This window comes from Hyla sarda, chromosome 3 (assembly GCF_029499605.1).
Source record: "Hyla sarda isolate aHylSar1 chromosome 3, aHylSar1.hap1, whole genome shotgun sequence".
NCBI lineage: Eukaryota > Metazoa > Chordata > Amphibia > Anura > Hylidae > Hyla > Hyla sarda.
Window position 1 is genome coordinate 418,858,349 of NC_079191.1, and position 17,395 is coordinate 418,875,743.

Sequence of the window (17,395 nt, forward strand, 5' to 3'; positions counted from 1 at the left end):
AGGGGACCAACTGGCCGGCGGCGTGTGACGTCACGCCTCCGCCTCCGTGTAATGTCACGCTCCGCCCCTAAATGCAAGCCTACAGGAGGGGGCGTGATAGTTTAGTTTGGTGACAGGTACTCTTTAAGTACCAGTGGCATACCTGTACATTCTGCATCCTTAAGGGGTTAAAGAATGTTTTTTCGCTTATACAGTACAGTATAAGCTATTACAGGAGAATATTGTAGAGGTTCTTGTGCTTATCTGTTTTAGCTGACTGCCAGGCATTGGTTTTCAGCCATACTGATTGCAATTCCATCACGGAAATGATTTCCTAATGCTGCCTACATATCCCATGAATCTGTTGGCTTTGCAGAACAGAAGGTGGAGTTGTATCACTGCACCTGGTCATCTAATCAGGCTGCTGGTGCTGAAGATCACCCAGGTGAACTGAATAGTCTCTTAAGTGGGTTGAGGTCAGGTCACATTATGTGAAGTTTTGATATTTTCTTATTAAAAGTACGGTATGTTTTTTAGAGAAATATTGCCATAAGGAGAAGGTGATTTGACCTATAATCACAATTGACGTGTTTTACGACATAAAGGCTCTGTTCACACATTAAAGTTTACAGCATTTTTCACACACGTGTGCTGCATTTTGATACAATTTCCAATATCACTGTAAAAATTAAAAACATTTCCATGATTTGCACAATTGCTATAAATTAGCACCATTTTTGTAGTGATTTGGGGAAAATCGTAGCAAACACATAAAACATTTAACAAAAAACACAATGTGTGAACACAGCCTCAGGAGAAGTGTACTACTATATATCCTGATCCCATAGTGATAGCAGCAGCAGTATACAGATAGAGCTGAAGGGGTATAACTATTATATATCCTAATGTAAGAGATAGCAGCAGCAATATACAGATAGAGCTGGAAGAGAGGTATATATAACTACTATATATCCTGATTCCATAAAGATAGCAGTAGCAGTATAAAGATAGAGCTGGGGGAAAGGTGTATAACCACTATATATCCTGATCACATAGAGATAGCAGCAGTATACAAGTTGAGCTGAAGGGGTATATTTTTTATCTATCCTGCTTCAATAGAGATAGCATTGGCAGTATACAGATAGAGCTGGAGGGGAGGGGTATAACGACTAAATACTTGATCCCACAAAGATAAAAACAGTATACAGATATAGCTGGGGGAGGTGTTTAACTACTATATATCCTGATGCCATAGAGATAGCAGAAGCAGTATACAGATAGAGCTGAATGGGAGGTGTATATTTACTATATATCCTGATCCAATAGAGATAGCAGCTGCAGTATACAGAAAGAGCTGTGAGGGGCCTTGAAGCTGCAAGGAAGAATCTGATAGATGATGATGTCATCCTGTAGTACCACAAAAAGTCAGCTGACCCAGGACTGATCACTTCCTCTGACACATTAGACACTATCATTTTCTGTTGGTCAGGCTGGTGATCATATGACCCAGTTACAATTATGAAACAAAAGGATGCAGCTTTTCTGGAATAAAACAGATGGCACTGTAGTACTAGTGATGGTTAGGGTGTATGATACGGGCAAAAAAAAAAAAAAACTAGAGTGCTTCTTTAATGTCAGAGTCCGAGTTAATGATTCTGTGTTCACTCTGTGGTAACTTTGTAACATTGTCGTTTGCATCAAGTCAGATGCGTTCTGGATTCTCTTCCTCTTATTACAGGTATATACATAGTTTCCATTCGTTGTACCTGTAAATGGTTGCACACTGTAGTCATGAGCGTCCTCCTCCTCTCCCCTGTAGATGATGGTGGAGTCGTTTCCTCTGCAGTTTATGGAGTTTTCAGATGACGGGCATCCATCCAGACTGACTCTGACGGCAAACCTAGACGCTGATGCCATGTTAACTATTACACCCTGCGCAAAACTGACCTCTGTCAAGCAACCGCCAAACCCTGGAATGAAGAGAAGAAACGTGTTATAAAGTCTGACAACATTGTAAACCAATGTAGAAGAAGAACAAGTGGCACTGCTAGTAACCACAGGGTCTTAAAGCAAAGGATACACATCGGAGGTTTACAACAGATAGATACTTGCACAAGGGGTCTCATTGGCGGTGCTAGGTGAAACAGAACGAAATCAGTAAAAGAGCAAACAGAGAACAAAATCACACCTGCACTCACCGCAAAGGGTACCGCAATTCCGGCCTCACTCAAACGGTGCCTTCAATCCACGATCGGGCATATCAGAAGTGGAGCGCTCAGAGAAGGCGACTGCCGGCGGTTCCACGCAATTACTATGCGCTTCATCCGGCCATCAATGAGGCCGGATGAAGCGCATAGTAATTGCGTGAAACCGCCGGCAGTCGCCTTCTCTGAGCGCTCCACTTCTGATATGCCCGATCGTGGATTGAAGGCACCGTTTGAGTGAGGCCGGAATTGCGGTACCCTTGCGGTGAGTGCAGGTGTGATTTTGTTCTCTGTTTGCTCTTTTCTGACAACATTGTGACTGCAGATATGGGAATGTCTGCAGATATGGGAATCTGCAGCAAAAGACAACTTACTCCCTATCCACAGGATAGGGGATAAGTGTCTGATCGCAGGGGGTCCCACCGCTGGGACCACTCGCGATCTCCAAAACGGGGCCCCCTCATTGCTGCTTTATGTGAGCAGCTAGTGCGCGTAGCGTCGACCTCTCTGAGATCGACGGTACGCCCCCTCCCCATACAGTTCTATGAGAGAGGTGGGGAGGCACGAACGCTGCCTACCTGCCCCTCCCATAGAGATAAACGGAGGAAGCATGTCGGCCGTGACGTCACACTGAGGCCGGCACGCCTTTGGCATGCCTCCAGCATGGGAGAGCCGCAGCAGAGCCGTGACCCCGTGCAGGAGATCACAGGGAGTCCCATCGGTCAGACCCCCCACGATCAGACACTTATCCCCCATCCTGTGGATAAGTTGTCTTTTGCTGAAGATGTCCTTTAAATGTTAGGTTGACTAGTGGTGTGATGACTACTCCTTTGGTAGACCAGTGTTTCCCAACCAGGATGCCGCCAGCTTTTGCAAAACTACAACTCCCAGCATGCCTGGACAGCCGAAGGCTGTCCAGGCAGGCTGGGGGTTGTAGTTTTGAAACAGCTTGAGGCATCCTGGACGGGAAACACTGAGGCAGACAAAAGTGGACAAATACATTAGAATGAGGTCTATCAAATTTGCCAATTCTGGCACCACTGCGGCTGGAGATTGGCTGAGATGGCAGGTTCTATTTTGAGCGCTTGTTTCAGGAGCAGGAAGAACACAGGAGATGAGGGACCTGAGCTAGGTAAGTATGGGTCAGTATAGGTTTTCATCATAGTTCTCTCTCAGGTTATGAATTTTTGCTAAATGCTTGATACCCCCTACACCTGGTAGATGCTAACCCTGCCTCTGGGACTTGCACCTGTCTATAGATCGAGGGCCCCTTGGCCCCAATCGGCTGGCTTGTATCAGCCATACGGGGCCAGGAAAAGAAAACAGCTGTGCGAAATTGACATAAAAACACAGAACCACAGCGCAAACCCACATAAAACTTGGCAATCTAAACCAACCCAAGCAGATCTGGGTTTTGTTTTTTAAAGGAGTAATCCGCCCCTAGACATCTTATCCCCTATTCAAAGCATAGAGATAAGATGTTGTGATCTCCCTGCTGCACCCAGTGTTCGTTTAGCACGTCGGGTGCAGCGCCGGAGACTCGTACCACGCCCCCTACATGCAAATCTATGGGAAGGGGGCGTGACTTGCATTGAGGGTGCGTGATTGTGACGTCACGAGTCTCCACCCCGCATCGCCAGTCAGTTCGCTCTGTGCGCTGGATATCTGGAGTGCCGGTGGGACCCCCGTGATCGGACATCTTATCCCCTATCCTTTGGATAGGGGATAAGATGTCTAGGGGCGGAGTAGCCCTTTAATCTCACAGCCTTCTTTTGTGTACTTGTGTGAAATTTACCACCCATCATGCAAACTTAGAAAAAAATTTCCCTCCACTCTACAAAAGTCAAAAAATGCAGACAAAAACAAATACACACAAGGACCAGTGATACATTCTCACCCATGCTTCTGGAGAGAAATCTAGGGGGAGGCTGGAAGTATTTTGGGGGATGTTGTAGGAATTGGGTGGGGGGGGGGTGACATGGCTGGAAGCATTTGAGGAGAAGTGGATGAAGGCATTTGGGTGGGAATCTCATGGTTTGTCACTACGGTACTGACACCCTTGGATACTCCAAAGAACCTAAGCCTTTGCTTTTTCACAGTCTTCCTGATAGAGAGGTTATGGATAGGTTGGAAATTGAAAAACACAAAGAGACAGAAAGTGGAAAAAATTTAAGTGCCACTTTTTATACGATTAAGAAGTTAAAGGGGTACTCCGGTGGAAAACTTTTTTTTTTTTTTTTTTTTTTATCAACTGGTGCCAGAAAGTGAAACAGATTTGTAAATTACTTCTATTAAAAATTCTTAATCCTTCCAGTACTTCATAGCGGCTGTATACTACAGAGGAAGTTCTTTTCTTGGTGGATTTTTTTTCTGTCTGACCACAGTGCTCTCTGATGACACCTCTGTCCATTTTAGGAACTGTCCAGAGCAGCATTGGTTTGCTATGGGGATATTCCCCTGCTCTGGACAGTTCCTGACATGGACAGAGGTGTCAGCAGAGAGCACTGTGGATGTGACAGAAAATAAATCCAAAAAGAAAACAATTTCCTCTGTAGTATACTTCCGCTAATAAGTACTGGAAGGATTAAGATTTTTTTTTATAGAAGTAATTTACAAATCTGTTTCACTTTCTGGCACCAGTTAATAAAAAAAAAAAAGTTTTCCACCGGAGAACCCCTTTAAAGACCTTTGGACTCCGCTCAACTACACCACATGGTACCTGATGGCTGATATAGCCAATGTCTTGGGTTGGCTGAAGATACAGTACACTGATGAATTATTATGGTCATGCCCCCTCAATGCAAGTCAATGGGATGGGGCGTGACGGCAGTCACGCCCCCTCCCATTGACTTGCATTGAGGGGTGTGGCCATGATGTCACAATGGGCATGGCCGGCCCCCACAGCGCGAAAACAGCGTTCGGAACATTTACTTCCGTACGCTGGCCATTAGAGTTCCCCTTTAAAGTCAATGGGTTGTCCATGGAGTAGATGGGCATACCAAGTCTTCTAGTGTTTGCTTTTTGTAGCTGCTCTCTATCGGACCCTCAAGTGTGTTTGCTCTTACTTACATAGTTACATAGTTAGTACGGTCGAAAAAAGACATATGTCCATCAAGTTCAACCAGGGAATTGAAGGGTAGGGTTGTGAATTGAAGGGTAGGGGTGTGGCGCGATATTGGGGAAGGGATGGGATTTTATATTTCTTCATAAGCATTAATGTTATTTTGTTCCAGGAATGTATCTAATCCTGTTTTAAAGCTGTTAATGTTTCCTGCTGTGACCAGTTCCTGAGGTAGACTGTTCCATAAGTTACTTATCAAGCAAATATAGATATAGAAGGGTTAGTTTGTCTTTGCAGCAAAGTAGTCTATGAAGTCTACGGTTTATTGGTTTTACATAGGACTGCTAAAAACACCTGTTGTGTAAGAGCTATTGTAGTGCAAAAAAGATATAGTCAAATTACACATTCACCACAGCTACATGTAAGTATGATACCTCATATCTTGAATATCCATCTGAAGGTATCTTCATCCCCTTCACCTCCACAGATAAATCAGAGAACCCGAGACTGATTTCATACCCAGGTTGCCTTGCGCCATTTAATTATATTTTATAGACAATGACAATGATCTGAAAATTATTATTGATGCATCCATCCCTTGTAATTAAATTTCCTATACAGCTTCTTATATCATTGACGCCTTCCCTGGTTTATCTACTGGTCATAGACTCATCATTAGATGAATCATTCCTAATTAAGGCCAGAAATTAAAATGTCCCAACTTCATATAGATAAAAGCTGATGTCGTGAACTGTGGTGGGCGCATGGAGGCCGGCATGACTGTGCATTCATTTACATAGATTATCGGGAGTTGGATTTTACAGCTTGTTTGATCAGATTAGGTGACAGAGGATTGTGGGACACGTAAAATAGAGATATCACACATTACACAGTCAGATCCGCCAGTCCTACCGCACATAGAGAAGAATATTGTACCTATAGTATATCAGACATATCATACACATCGTAATGGTATATAATGTTCTATATTGTACCAGACATATAGCAAATAGTATAATATACCAGATATAAAACATAATATACCAACACATTGCATAACTTACCAGACTTATAACAAATAATATAATATATCACCACATTACATACCACACTCTAGTTATAACACATAATGTAATGTACTGACACATTGTATAATGTATCAGACATATAACATAAAGTATAATGTGCCAGTTAAAGAGCGCAAAATATAATGCATCGACACATATAATGTACCCGTTATACACTACATAATATAATGTACCGATAAATAATATATTGTACTAGTCATACAGCACATAGTATAATGTATTAGTCATACTGCACATAGTATAATGTATTAGTCATATTGCACATAGTATAATGCATTAGTCATACTGCACATAGTATAATGTATTAGTCATACTGCACATAGTATAATGTATTAGTCATACTGCATATAGTATAATGTATTAGTCATACTGCACATAGTATAATGTATTAGTCATACTGCATATAGTATAATGTATTAGTCATACTGCACATAGTATAATGTATTAGTCATACTGCATATAGTATAATGTATTAGTCATACTGCACATAGTATAATGTATTAGTCATACTGCACATAGTATAATGTATTAGTCATACTGCACATAGTATAATGTATTAGTCATACTGCATATAGTATAATGTATTAGTCATACTGCACATAGTATAATGTATTAATCATACAGCACATAGTATAATGTATTAGTCATACTGCATATAGTATAATGTATTAGTCATACTGCATATAGTATAATGTATTAATCATACAGCACATATTATAATGTATTAGTCATACTGCATATAGTATAATGTATTAGTCATACTCCATATAGTATAATGTATTAGTCATACTGCACATAGTATAATGTATTAGTCATACTGCACATAGTATAATGTATTAGTCATACTGCATATAGTATAATGTATTAGTCATACTGCACATAGTGTAATGTATTAGTCATACTGCATATAGTATAATGTATTAGTCATACAGCACATAGTATAATGTATTAGTCATACTGCACATAGTATAATGTATTAGTCATACTGCATATAGTATAATGTATTAGTCATACTGCACATAGTGTAATGTATTAGTCATACTGCATATAGTATAATGTATTAGTCATACAGCACATAGTGTAATGTATTAGTCTTACTGCACATAGTATAATGTATTCGTCATACTGCATATAGTATAATGTATTAGTCATACTGCACATAGTATAATGTATTAGTCATACTGCACATAGTATAATGTATTAGTCATAGTGCATATAGTATAATGTATTAGTCATACTGCACATAGTATAATATATTAGTCATACTGCACATAGTATAATGTATTAGTCATACTGCACATAGTATAATGTATTAGTCATACTGCACATAATATAATGTATTAGTCATACTGCACATAATATAATGTATTAGTCATACTGCACATAGTATAATGTATTAGTCATACTGCACATAGTATAATGTATTAGTCATACTGCACATAATATAATGTATTAGTCATACTGCACATAATATAATGTATTAGTCATACTGCACATAGTATAATGTATTAGTCATACTGCACATAGTATAATGTATTAGTCATACTGCACATAATATAATGTATTAGTCATACTGCACATAGTATAATGTATTAGTCATACTGCACATAGTATAATGTATTAGTCATACTGCATATAGTATAATGTATTAGTCATACTGCACATAATATAATGTATTAGTCATACTGCACATAGTATAATGTATTAGTCATACTGCACATAGTATAATGTATTAGTCATACTTCACATAGTATAATGTATTAGTCATACTGCACATAGTATAATGTATTAGTCATACTGCACATAGTATAATGTATTAGTCATACTGCATATAGTATAATGTATTAGTCATACTGCATATAGTATAATGTATTAATCATACAGCACATATTATAATGTATTAGTCATACTGCATATAGTATAATGTATTAGTCATACTCCATATAGTATAATGTATTAGTCATACTGCACATAGTATAATGTATTAGTCATACTGCACATAGTATAATGTATTAGTCATACTGCATATAGTATAATGTATTAGTCATACTGCACATAGTGTAATGTATTAGTCATACTGCATATAGTATAATGTATTAGTCATACAGCACATAGTATAATGTATTAGTCATACTGCACATAGTATAATGTATTAGTCATACTGCATATAGTATAATGTATTAGTCATACTGCACATAGTGTAATGTATTAGTCATACTGCATATAGTATAATGTATTAGTCATACAGCACATAGTATAATGTATTAGTCTTACTGCACATAGTATAATGTATTCGTCATACTGCATATAGTATAATGTATTAGTCATACTGCACATAGTATAATGTATTAGTCATACTGCACATAGTATAATGTATTAGTCATAGTGCATATAGTATAATGTATTAGTCATACTGCACATAGTATAATATATTAGTCATACTGCACATAGTATAATGTATTAGTCATACTGCACATAGTATAATGTATTAGTCATACTGCACATAATATAATGTATTAGTCATACTGCACATAATATAATGTATTAGTCATACTGCACATAGTATAATGTATTAGTCATACTGCACATAGTATAATGTATTAGTCATACTGCACATAATATAATGTATTAGTCATACTGCACATAATATAATGTATTAGTCATACTGCACATAGTATAATGTATTAGTCATACTGCACATAGTATAATGTATTAGTCATACTGCACATAATATAATGTATTAGTCATACTGCACATAGTATAATGTATTAGTCATACTGCACATAGTATAATGTATTAGTCATACTGCATATAGTATAATGTATTAGTCATACTGCACATAATATAATGTATTAGTCATACTGCACATAGTATAATGTATTAGTCATACTGCACATAGTATAATGTATTAGTCATACTTCACATAGTATAATGTATTAGTCATACTGCACATAGTATAATGTATTAGTCATACTGCACATAGTATAATGTATTAGTCATACAGCACATAGTAAAATGTATTAGTCATACTGCACATAGTATAATGTATTAGTCATACTGCACATAGTATAATGTATTAGTCATACTGCACATAGTATAATGTATTAGTCATACTGCACATAGTATAATGTATTAGTCATACTGCACATAGTATAATGTATCAGTCATACTGCACATAGTATAATGTATCAGTCATACTGCACATAGTATAATGTATTAGTCATACTGCACATAGTATAATGTATTAGTCATACTGCACATAGTATAATGTATTAGTCATACTGCATATAGTATAATGTATTAGTCATACTGCACATAGTATAATGTATTAGTCATACTGCACATAGTATAATGTATTAGTCATACTGCACATAGTATAATGTATTAATCATACTGCACATAGTATAATGTATTAGTCATACTGCACATTGTTTAATGTATTAGTCATACAGCACATAGTATAATGTATTAGTCATACAGCACATAGTATAATGTATTAGTCATACTGCACATTGTTTAATGTATTAGTCATACTGCACATAGTATAATGTATTAGTCATACAGCACATAGTATAATGTATTAATCATACTGCACATAGTATAATGTATTAGTCATACAGCACATAGTAAAATGTATTAGTCATACTGCACATAGTATAATGTATTAGTCATACTGCACATAGTATAATGTATTAGTCATAGTGCATATAGTATAATGTATTAGTCATACTGCACATAGTGTAATGTATCAGTCATACTGCACATAGTATAATGTATTAGTCATATTGCACATAGTGTAATGTATCAGTCATACTGCACATAGTATAATGTATTAGTCATACTGCACATAGTATAATGTATTAGTCATACTGCACATAGTGTAATGTATCAGTCATACTGCACATAGTATAATGTATTAGTCATACTGCATATAGTATAATGTATTAGTCATACTGCACATAGTGTAATGTATCAGTCATACTGCACATAATATAATATATCAGTCATACTGCACATAGTATAATGTATTAGTCATACTGCACATAATATAATGTATTAGTCATACAGCACATAGTATAATGTATTAGTCATACTGCACATAGTATAATGTATTAGTCATACTGCACATAGTATAATGTATTAGTCATACTGCACATAATATAATGTATTAGTCATACTGCACATAGTATAATGTATTAGTCATACTGCACATAGTATAATGTATTAGTCATACTGCATATAGTATAATGTATTAGTCATACTGCACATAATATAATGTATTAGTCATACTGCACATAGTATAATGTATTAGTCATACTGCACATAGTATAATGTATTAGTCATACTTCACATAGTATAATGTATTAGTCATACTGCACATAGTATAATGTATTAGTCATACTGCACATAGTATAATGTATTAGTCATACTGCATATAGTATAATGTATTAGTCATACTGCATATAGTATAATGTATTAATCATACAGCACATATTATAATGTATTAGTCATACTGCATATAGTATAATGTATTAGTCATACTCCATATAGTATAATGTATTAGTCATACTGCACATAGTATAATGTATTAGTCATACTGCACATAGTATAATGTATTAGTCATACTGCATATAGTATAATGTATTAGTCATACTGCACATAGTGTAATGTATTAGTCATACTGCATATAGTATAATGTATTAGTCATACAGCACATAGTATAATGTATTAGTCATACTGCACATAGTATAATGTATTAGTCATACTGCATATAGTATAATGTATTAGTCATACTGCACATAGTGTAATGTATTAGTCATACTGCATATAGTATAATGTATTAGTCATACAGCACATAGTATAATGTATTAGTCTTACTGCACATAGTATAATGTATTCGTCATACTGCATATAGTATAATGTATTAGTCATACTGCACATAGTATAATGTATTAGTCATACTGCACATAGTATAATGTATTAGTCATAGTGCATATAGTATAATGTATTAGTCATACTGCACATAGTATAATATATTAGTCATACTGCACATAGTATAATGTATTAGTCATACTGCACATAGTATAATGTATTAGTCATACTGCACATAATATAATGTATTAGTCATACTGCACATAATATAATGTATTAGTCATACTGCACATAGTATAATGTATTAGTCATACTGCACATAGTATAATGTATTAGTCATACTGCACATAATATAATGTATTAGTCATACTGCACATAATATAATGTATTAGTCATACTGCACATAGTATAATGTATTAGTCATACTGCACATAGTATAATGTATTAGTCATACTGCACATAATATAATGTATTAGTCATACTGCACATAGTATAATGTATTAGTCATACTGCACATAGTATAATGTATTAGTCATACTGCATATAGTATAATGTATTAGTCATACTGCACATAATATAATGTATTAGTCATACTGCACATAGTATAATGTATTAGTCATACTGCACATAGTATAATGTATTAGTCATACTTCACATAGTATAATGTATTAGTCATACTGCACATAGTATAATGTATTAGTCATACTGCACATAGTATAATGTATTAGTCATACAGCACATAGTAAAATGTATTAGTCATACTGCACATAGTATAATGTATTAGTCATACTGCACATAGTATAATGTATTAGTCATACTGCACATAGTATAATGTATTAGTCATACTGCACATAGTATAATGTATTAGTCATACTGCACATAGTATAATGTATCAGTCATACTGCACATAGTATAATGTATCAGTCATACTGCACATAGTATAATGTATTAGTCATACTGCACATAGTATAATGTATTAGTCATACTGCACATAGTATAATGTATTAGTCATACTGCATATAGTATAATGTATTAGTCATACTGCACATAGTATAATGTATTAGTCATACTGCACATAGTATAATGTATTAGTCATACTGCACATAGTATAATGTATTAATCATACTGCACATAGTATAATGTATTAGTCATACTGCACATTGTTTAATGTATTAGTCATACAGCACATAGTATAATGTATTAGTCATACAGCACATAGTATAATGTATTAGTCATACTGCACATTGTTTAATGTATTAGTCATACTGCACATAGTATAATGTATTAGTCATACAGCACATAGTATAATGTATTAATCATACTGCACATAGTATAATGTATTAGTCATACAGCACATAGTAAAATGTATTAGTCATACTGCACATAGTATAATGTATTAGTCATACTGCACATAGTATAATGTATTAGTCATAGTGCATATAGTATAATGTATTAGTCATACTGCACATAGTGTAATGTATCAGTCATACTGCACATAGTATAATGTATTAGTCATATTGCACATAGTGTAATGTATCAGTCATACTGCACATAGTATAATGTATTAGTCATACTGCACATAGTATAATGTATTAGTCATACTGCACATAGTGTAATGTATCAGTCATACTGCACATAGTATAATGTATTAGTCATACTGCATATAGTATAATGTATTAGTCATACTGCACATAGTGTAATGTATCAGTCATACTGCACATAATATAATATATCAGTCATACTGCACATAGTATAATGTATTAGTCATACTGCACATAATATAATGTATTAGTCATACAGCACATAGTATAATGTATTAGTCATACTGCACATAGTATAATGTATTAGTCATACTGCATCTAGTATAATGTATTAGTCATACTGCACATAGTATAATGTATTAGTCATACTGCACATAGTATAATGTATTAGTCATACTGCATATAGTATAATGTATTAGTCATACTGCACATTGTTTAATGTATTAGTCATACTGCACATAGTATAATGTATTAGTCATACAGCACATGGTATAATGTATTAGTCATACTGCACATAATATAATGTATTAGTCATACAGCACATAGTATAATGTATTAGTCATACTGCACATAGTATAATGTATTAGTCATACTGCATCTAGTATAATGTATTAGTCATACTGCACATAGTATAATGTATTAGTCATACTGCACATAGTATAATGTATTAGTCATACTGCACATAGTATAATGTATTAGTCATACTGCACATTGTTTAATGTATTAGTCATACTGCACATAGTATAATGTATTAGTCATACAGCACATGGTATAATGTATTAGTCATACTGCACATAGTATAATGTATTAGTCATACTGCACATATTATAATGTATTAGTCATACAGCATATAGTATAATGTATTAGTCATACTGCACATAGTATAATGTATTAGTCATACTGCACATAGTATAATGTATTAGTCATACTGCACATAGTATAATGTATTAGTCATACTGCACATAGTATAATGTATTAATCATACTGCACATAGTATAATGTATTAGTCATACTGCACATAGTATAGTGTATTAGTCATACTGCACATTGTTTAATGTATTAGTCATACTGCACATAGTATAATGTATTAGTCATACAGCACATGGTATAATGTATTAGTCATACTGCACATAGTATAATGTATTAGTCATACTGCACATAGTATAATGTAGTAGTCATACAGCATATAGTATAATGTATTAGTCATACAGCACATAGTATAATGTATCAGTCATACTGCACATAGTATAATGTATTAGTCATACTGCACATAGTATAATGTATTAGTCATACTGCACATAATATAATGTATTAGTCATACTGCACATAGTATAATGTATTAGTCATACTGCACATAGTATAATGTATTAGTCATACAGCACATAGTATAATGTATCAGTCATACTGCATATAGTATAATGTATTAGTCATACTGCACATAGTATAATGTATTAGTCATACTGCACATATTATAATGTATTAGTCATACTGCATATAGTATAATGTATTAGTCATACTGCATATAGTATAATGTATTAGTCATACTGCATATAGTATAATGTGCCAGACAGACAGCACACATGATATAATGTGCCAGTCATACAACACAACAAAGAATGTCATATTACGCAGAAAGTAGGCGAATTCTGGGCCTCCTTATCTGTAATAGTTCTAGTAACGTGTGTAGTTTAAGAAAAACAGATATTCAATAACATATTTAATTAGGACAAACAACATAGACTGGAAGCAAGTAAGAAAAGAAAGAAGTTAGAAGAGGAGAAAGAACAAGAGCTGGGCAGGAATAATAGAGGAAAGAAGGGAGAGAAGGAGGGTAAAGAAAGAAGGAAGAGTAGAAGGAAAGAAGAGGACAGGATTCTGGGGGAGACAAGGAGGGATAAAGGAGGAAGGAAGGAAGGATGTAGTTACAGTGACCATTTAGAGAAAACTTTTATATACAGTAATACAGTTTTCTTAAAGAGTACCTGTCACTTAATAATTAAAACTTTTAATATAGTGTTCCTTGTGTAATTAGCAGACACTTTCCTATTCACTTGCTTTTAAAATTATCAAGATAAATATGTTTAAATTGTAATACAAAAAACGGCCACTAGGTGGCCTGCCACTGTTCCCTGCCACAATTAATACCGTGAGTTTCGTCTCCGCCTAACCCGGCAGGAGTCCAAACTCAGGAAGAGTTTCTCTGCACTGAGCTTGATTGACAGCTGCACAGAAAGTGAAAGCTCCACAGATTCTCACAGAAAGCTGCACAGACTGAAAGCTGCAGGAGAGCCTCACTGATAGCAACACAGACTGAAACATGCACAGAGTCTGAGGTCTGTGAGGGTGGAAGTTGTCCCCCAGCAGGCTTCAGTGATGTCATGCATCATCCCATGTCATGGGAGATTGCGCTATGTGAGCAAGAAGAATGGTAAGATACACAGCTTTCTAAAGCTCTGAATTTTTTTTTAAAGGGCTGGAGTGGTGTAAGGAGTAGCTAGGGAACATAGCCTGAGTTAGTTTAGAACAGTTTATTTGGAGACAGGTACTTTGTAATGCCTTCTTGCACCCCACCGTACTGTAATAGTCCAGCATGGGGAGCTGGTATTTACTGGATTATTCCATACATTTATAACATAGGAAATAGGTGCAAGCGCTGAGCCCAGGGCGCCTGTAGAGCATGACAATTGTAATGGATAGCTAGATAGATTGCTAAATAAATGCATAGCTAACAGACGACAGATAGATACATAGATATATAGATAGAATTATAGATATTTGACATGTATATATATATATATATATATATATATATATATATATTTTTTTTTAAGTATTTATTTAGTTTTGCATTTTAATTAACAAACATTACCAACAAAGGTAAACATAAACAATAGCCTCCGCAGGTCCCAGAGACCGACTCCACCATAATGACAGGGAGCAATACATATAAAAACATCCATCAGCAGTAAGGAAGAGTAGAAAAGGGAAGTCCAGATTATCGGCCAGAAGCCCCATCACCTCCCTCCAAAAGGAGGTGATAACAGGACACTCCCAAACAGCATGCAAAAGGTACCAACCTCTGAAGAACACAGATCAGACTGGGAAACACCAATACGCTTTAGTTTAGCAGGAGTATAATGCAACTTCAAGACATATCTAGATTGGATCAACATATCTCTACTACTAACTACAGTGGAGTAATAGGAAAATTCAACCTCCTTCCACTGACATTCCGACAAATCCGGGACATCAGCCACCCATTTATGAAAGGCTTGTGAGAAAGGGCTAGGCCCTAGCGACTGGAGTAGAGCATAAAACTGAGTAAGGTGTTTAGAAAAGAAGCTCCACTTCAGAAAATGCAGGAGTAAACATCAGGGAGACAAACTGCGCCTGAACCTCATGTCTAAGCCAAGATACCTGTAAAAGGCATTTCAGGGATGCTATAACGTTCCTTCATGTCCGAAAAGGATAAGAAAACCTGATCCTCTTCAAACAAGTGTATCACAAATTTGACTCCATTAGAACCCCAAAAGCCGGCCTCCTGTAACCCAACCAGGTGAAAAAAATGTACATTCCCCCACAAGAGTGCTCTAGGAAATACCAGATGCTGTGGAAATTTGCTCGATTACAATGGACCACACTATAACTGTAGTTTGCAGGGAAGAAAAAAAGAGGAGGGAGAGTGATACCTGTAGAGTAAGTTAGTGAGAGCTTCATGTGAACCCGTAAGTGCTCCAGCCAGGGCAATTGCCGAGTTTGACAGATCCAGGTCGATCCACCACACTGTATAGACCAGTTGGGAGGCAAGAAAATAGTTATATACATGAGGGGCGGCTAAGTCGCCATGTCGTTTGGGAGCCTGGGGAGGAGCCCGACCAAGTCTGGGAGGCTTTCCCTGCCAATAGAAGGATCCCAGAGCACCACATAGTCAGAGGGGCTAAATGAAAAATGTAAAGGGATTTAGGAAGGTAAATCATTTTAAAGATATTGATCCTGCCAGCTAGGGACAGAAGGAGCGAGGACCAGGAAATTAACTGCTCCACAGTGGAGCATAAGAGCGGATCCAAATTCAGGGAGAGATAGTTCGTCAGGGATGCAGTAACCTCCACCCCAGGTATCTAATGCGGGAGACCAGTAGCACCACGGCCGGAAGAGAGGAGGGGAGAAGAACCCCGGGTGAAAGCGCCATTAAAGAGGACTTAGCCCAGTTTTCCAGTAAGCCGGAAATCAAACCAAACCGGTCCAGTAGGTTGATTAAAGACAGGAGAGAACCTTCAGCATCCGCCAAGTACACTAACGTGTCATCCGCATAAAGGGAAACCTTCTCTACAATAGATGCCACAGATAGAAGGGTCTTTACGGATAGCCGCTGCCAAAGGCTCCACCGCAAGGGCAAAAAGAAATGGAGATAGCGGGCACCCCTGCCTCATCCCATGACCCAGGAGGAAGGGAGCAGAAGCATCCAAGTTTGTGCGAATGCGGGCCCTAGGGCAATCATATAATAACCGACTCCAAGCACAGAATCGGGGTCCAGCACCTCCGCCTGAGCACAACTAAGCTTGCGAAGGAATAGCTCCTGTAAGAAACACACAATTTCCCCCCTGACAGGGCCTAGGAGGGGCAGAATACAAGGAGGAGTAAAAGTCCCTG

At 36.4% G+C, this 17,395-nt stretch overlaps 1 protein-coding gene across 3 annotated transcripts in view; it reads right to left on the minus strand.

Annotated features, from left to right (window-relative positions):
• USH2A (usherin) overlaps positions 1–17,395 on the minus strand; it is a 1,021,568-nt gene that overhangs the window by 614,446 nt on the left and 389,727 nt on the right. For all 3 annotated transcript variants that reach the window (XM_056568336.1, XM_056568335.1, XM_056568334.1), the window contains one exon: positions 1,746–1,949. In XM_056568336.1, the coding sequence (XP_056424311.1) occupies positions 1,746–1,949 (204 nt within the window). The remainder of the gene's footprint in view (positions 1–1,745; positions 1,950–17,395) is intronic.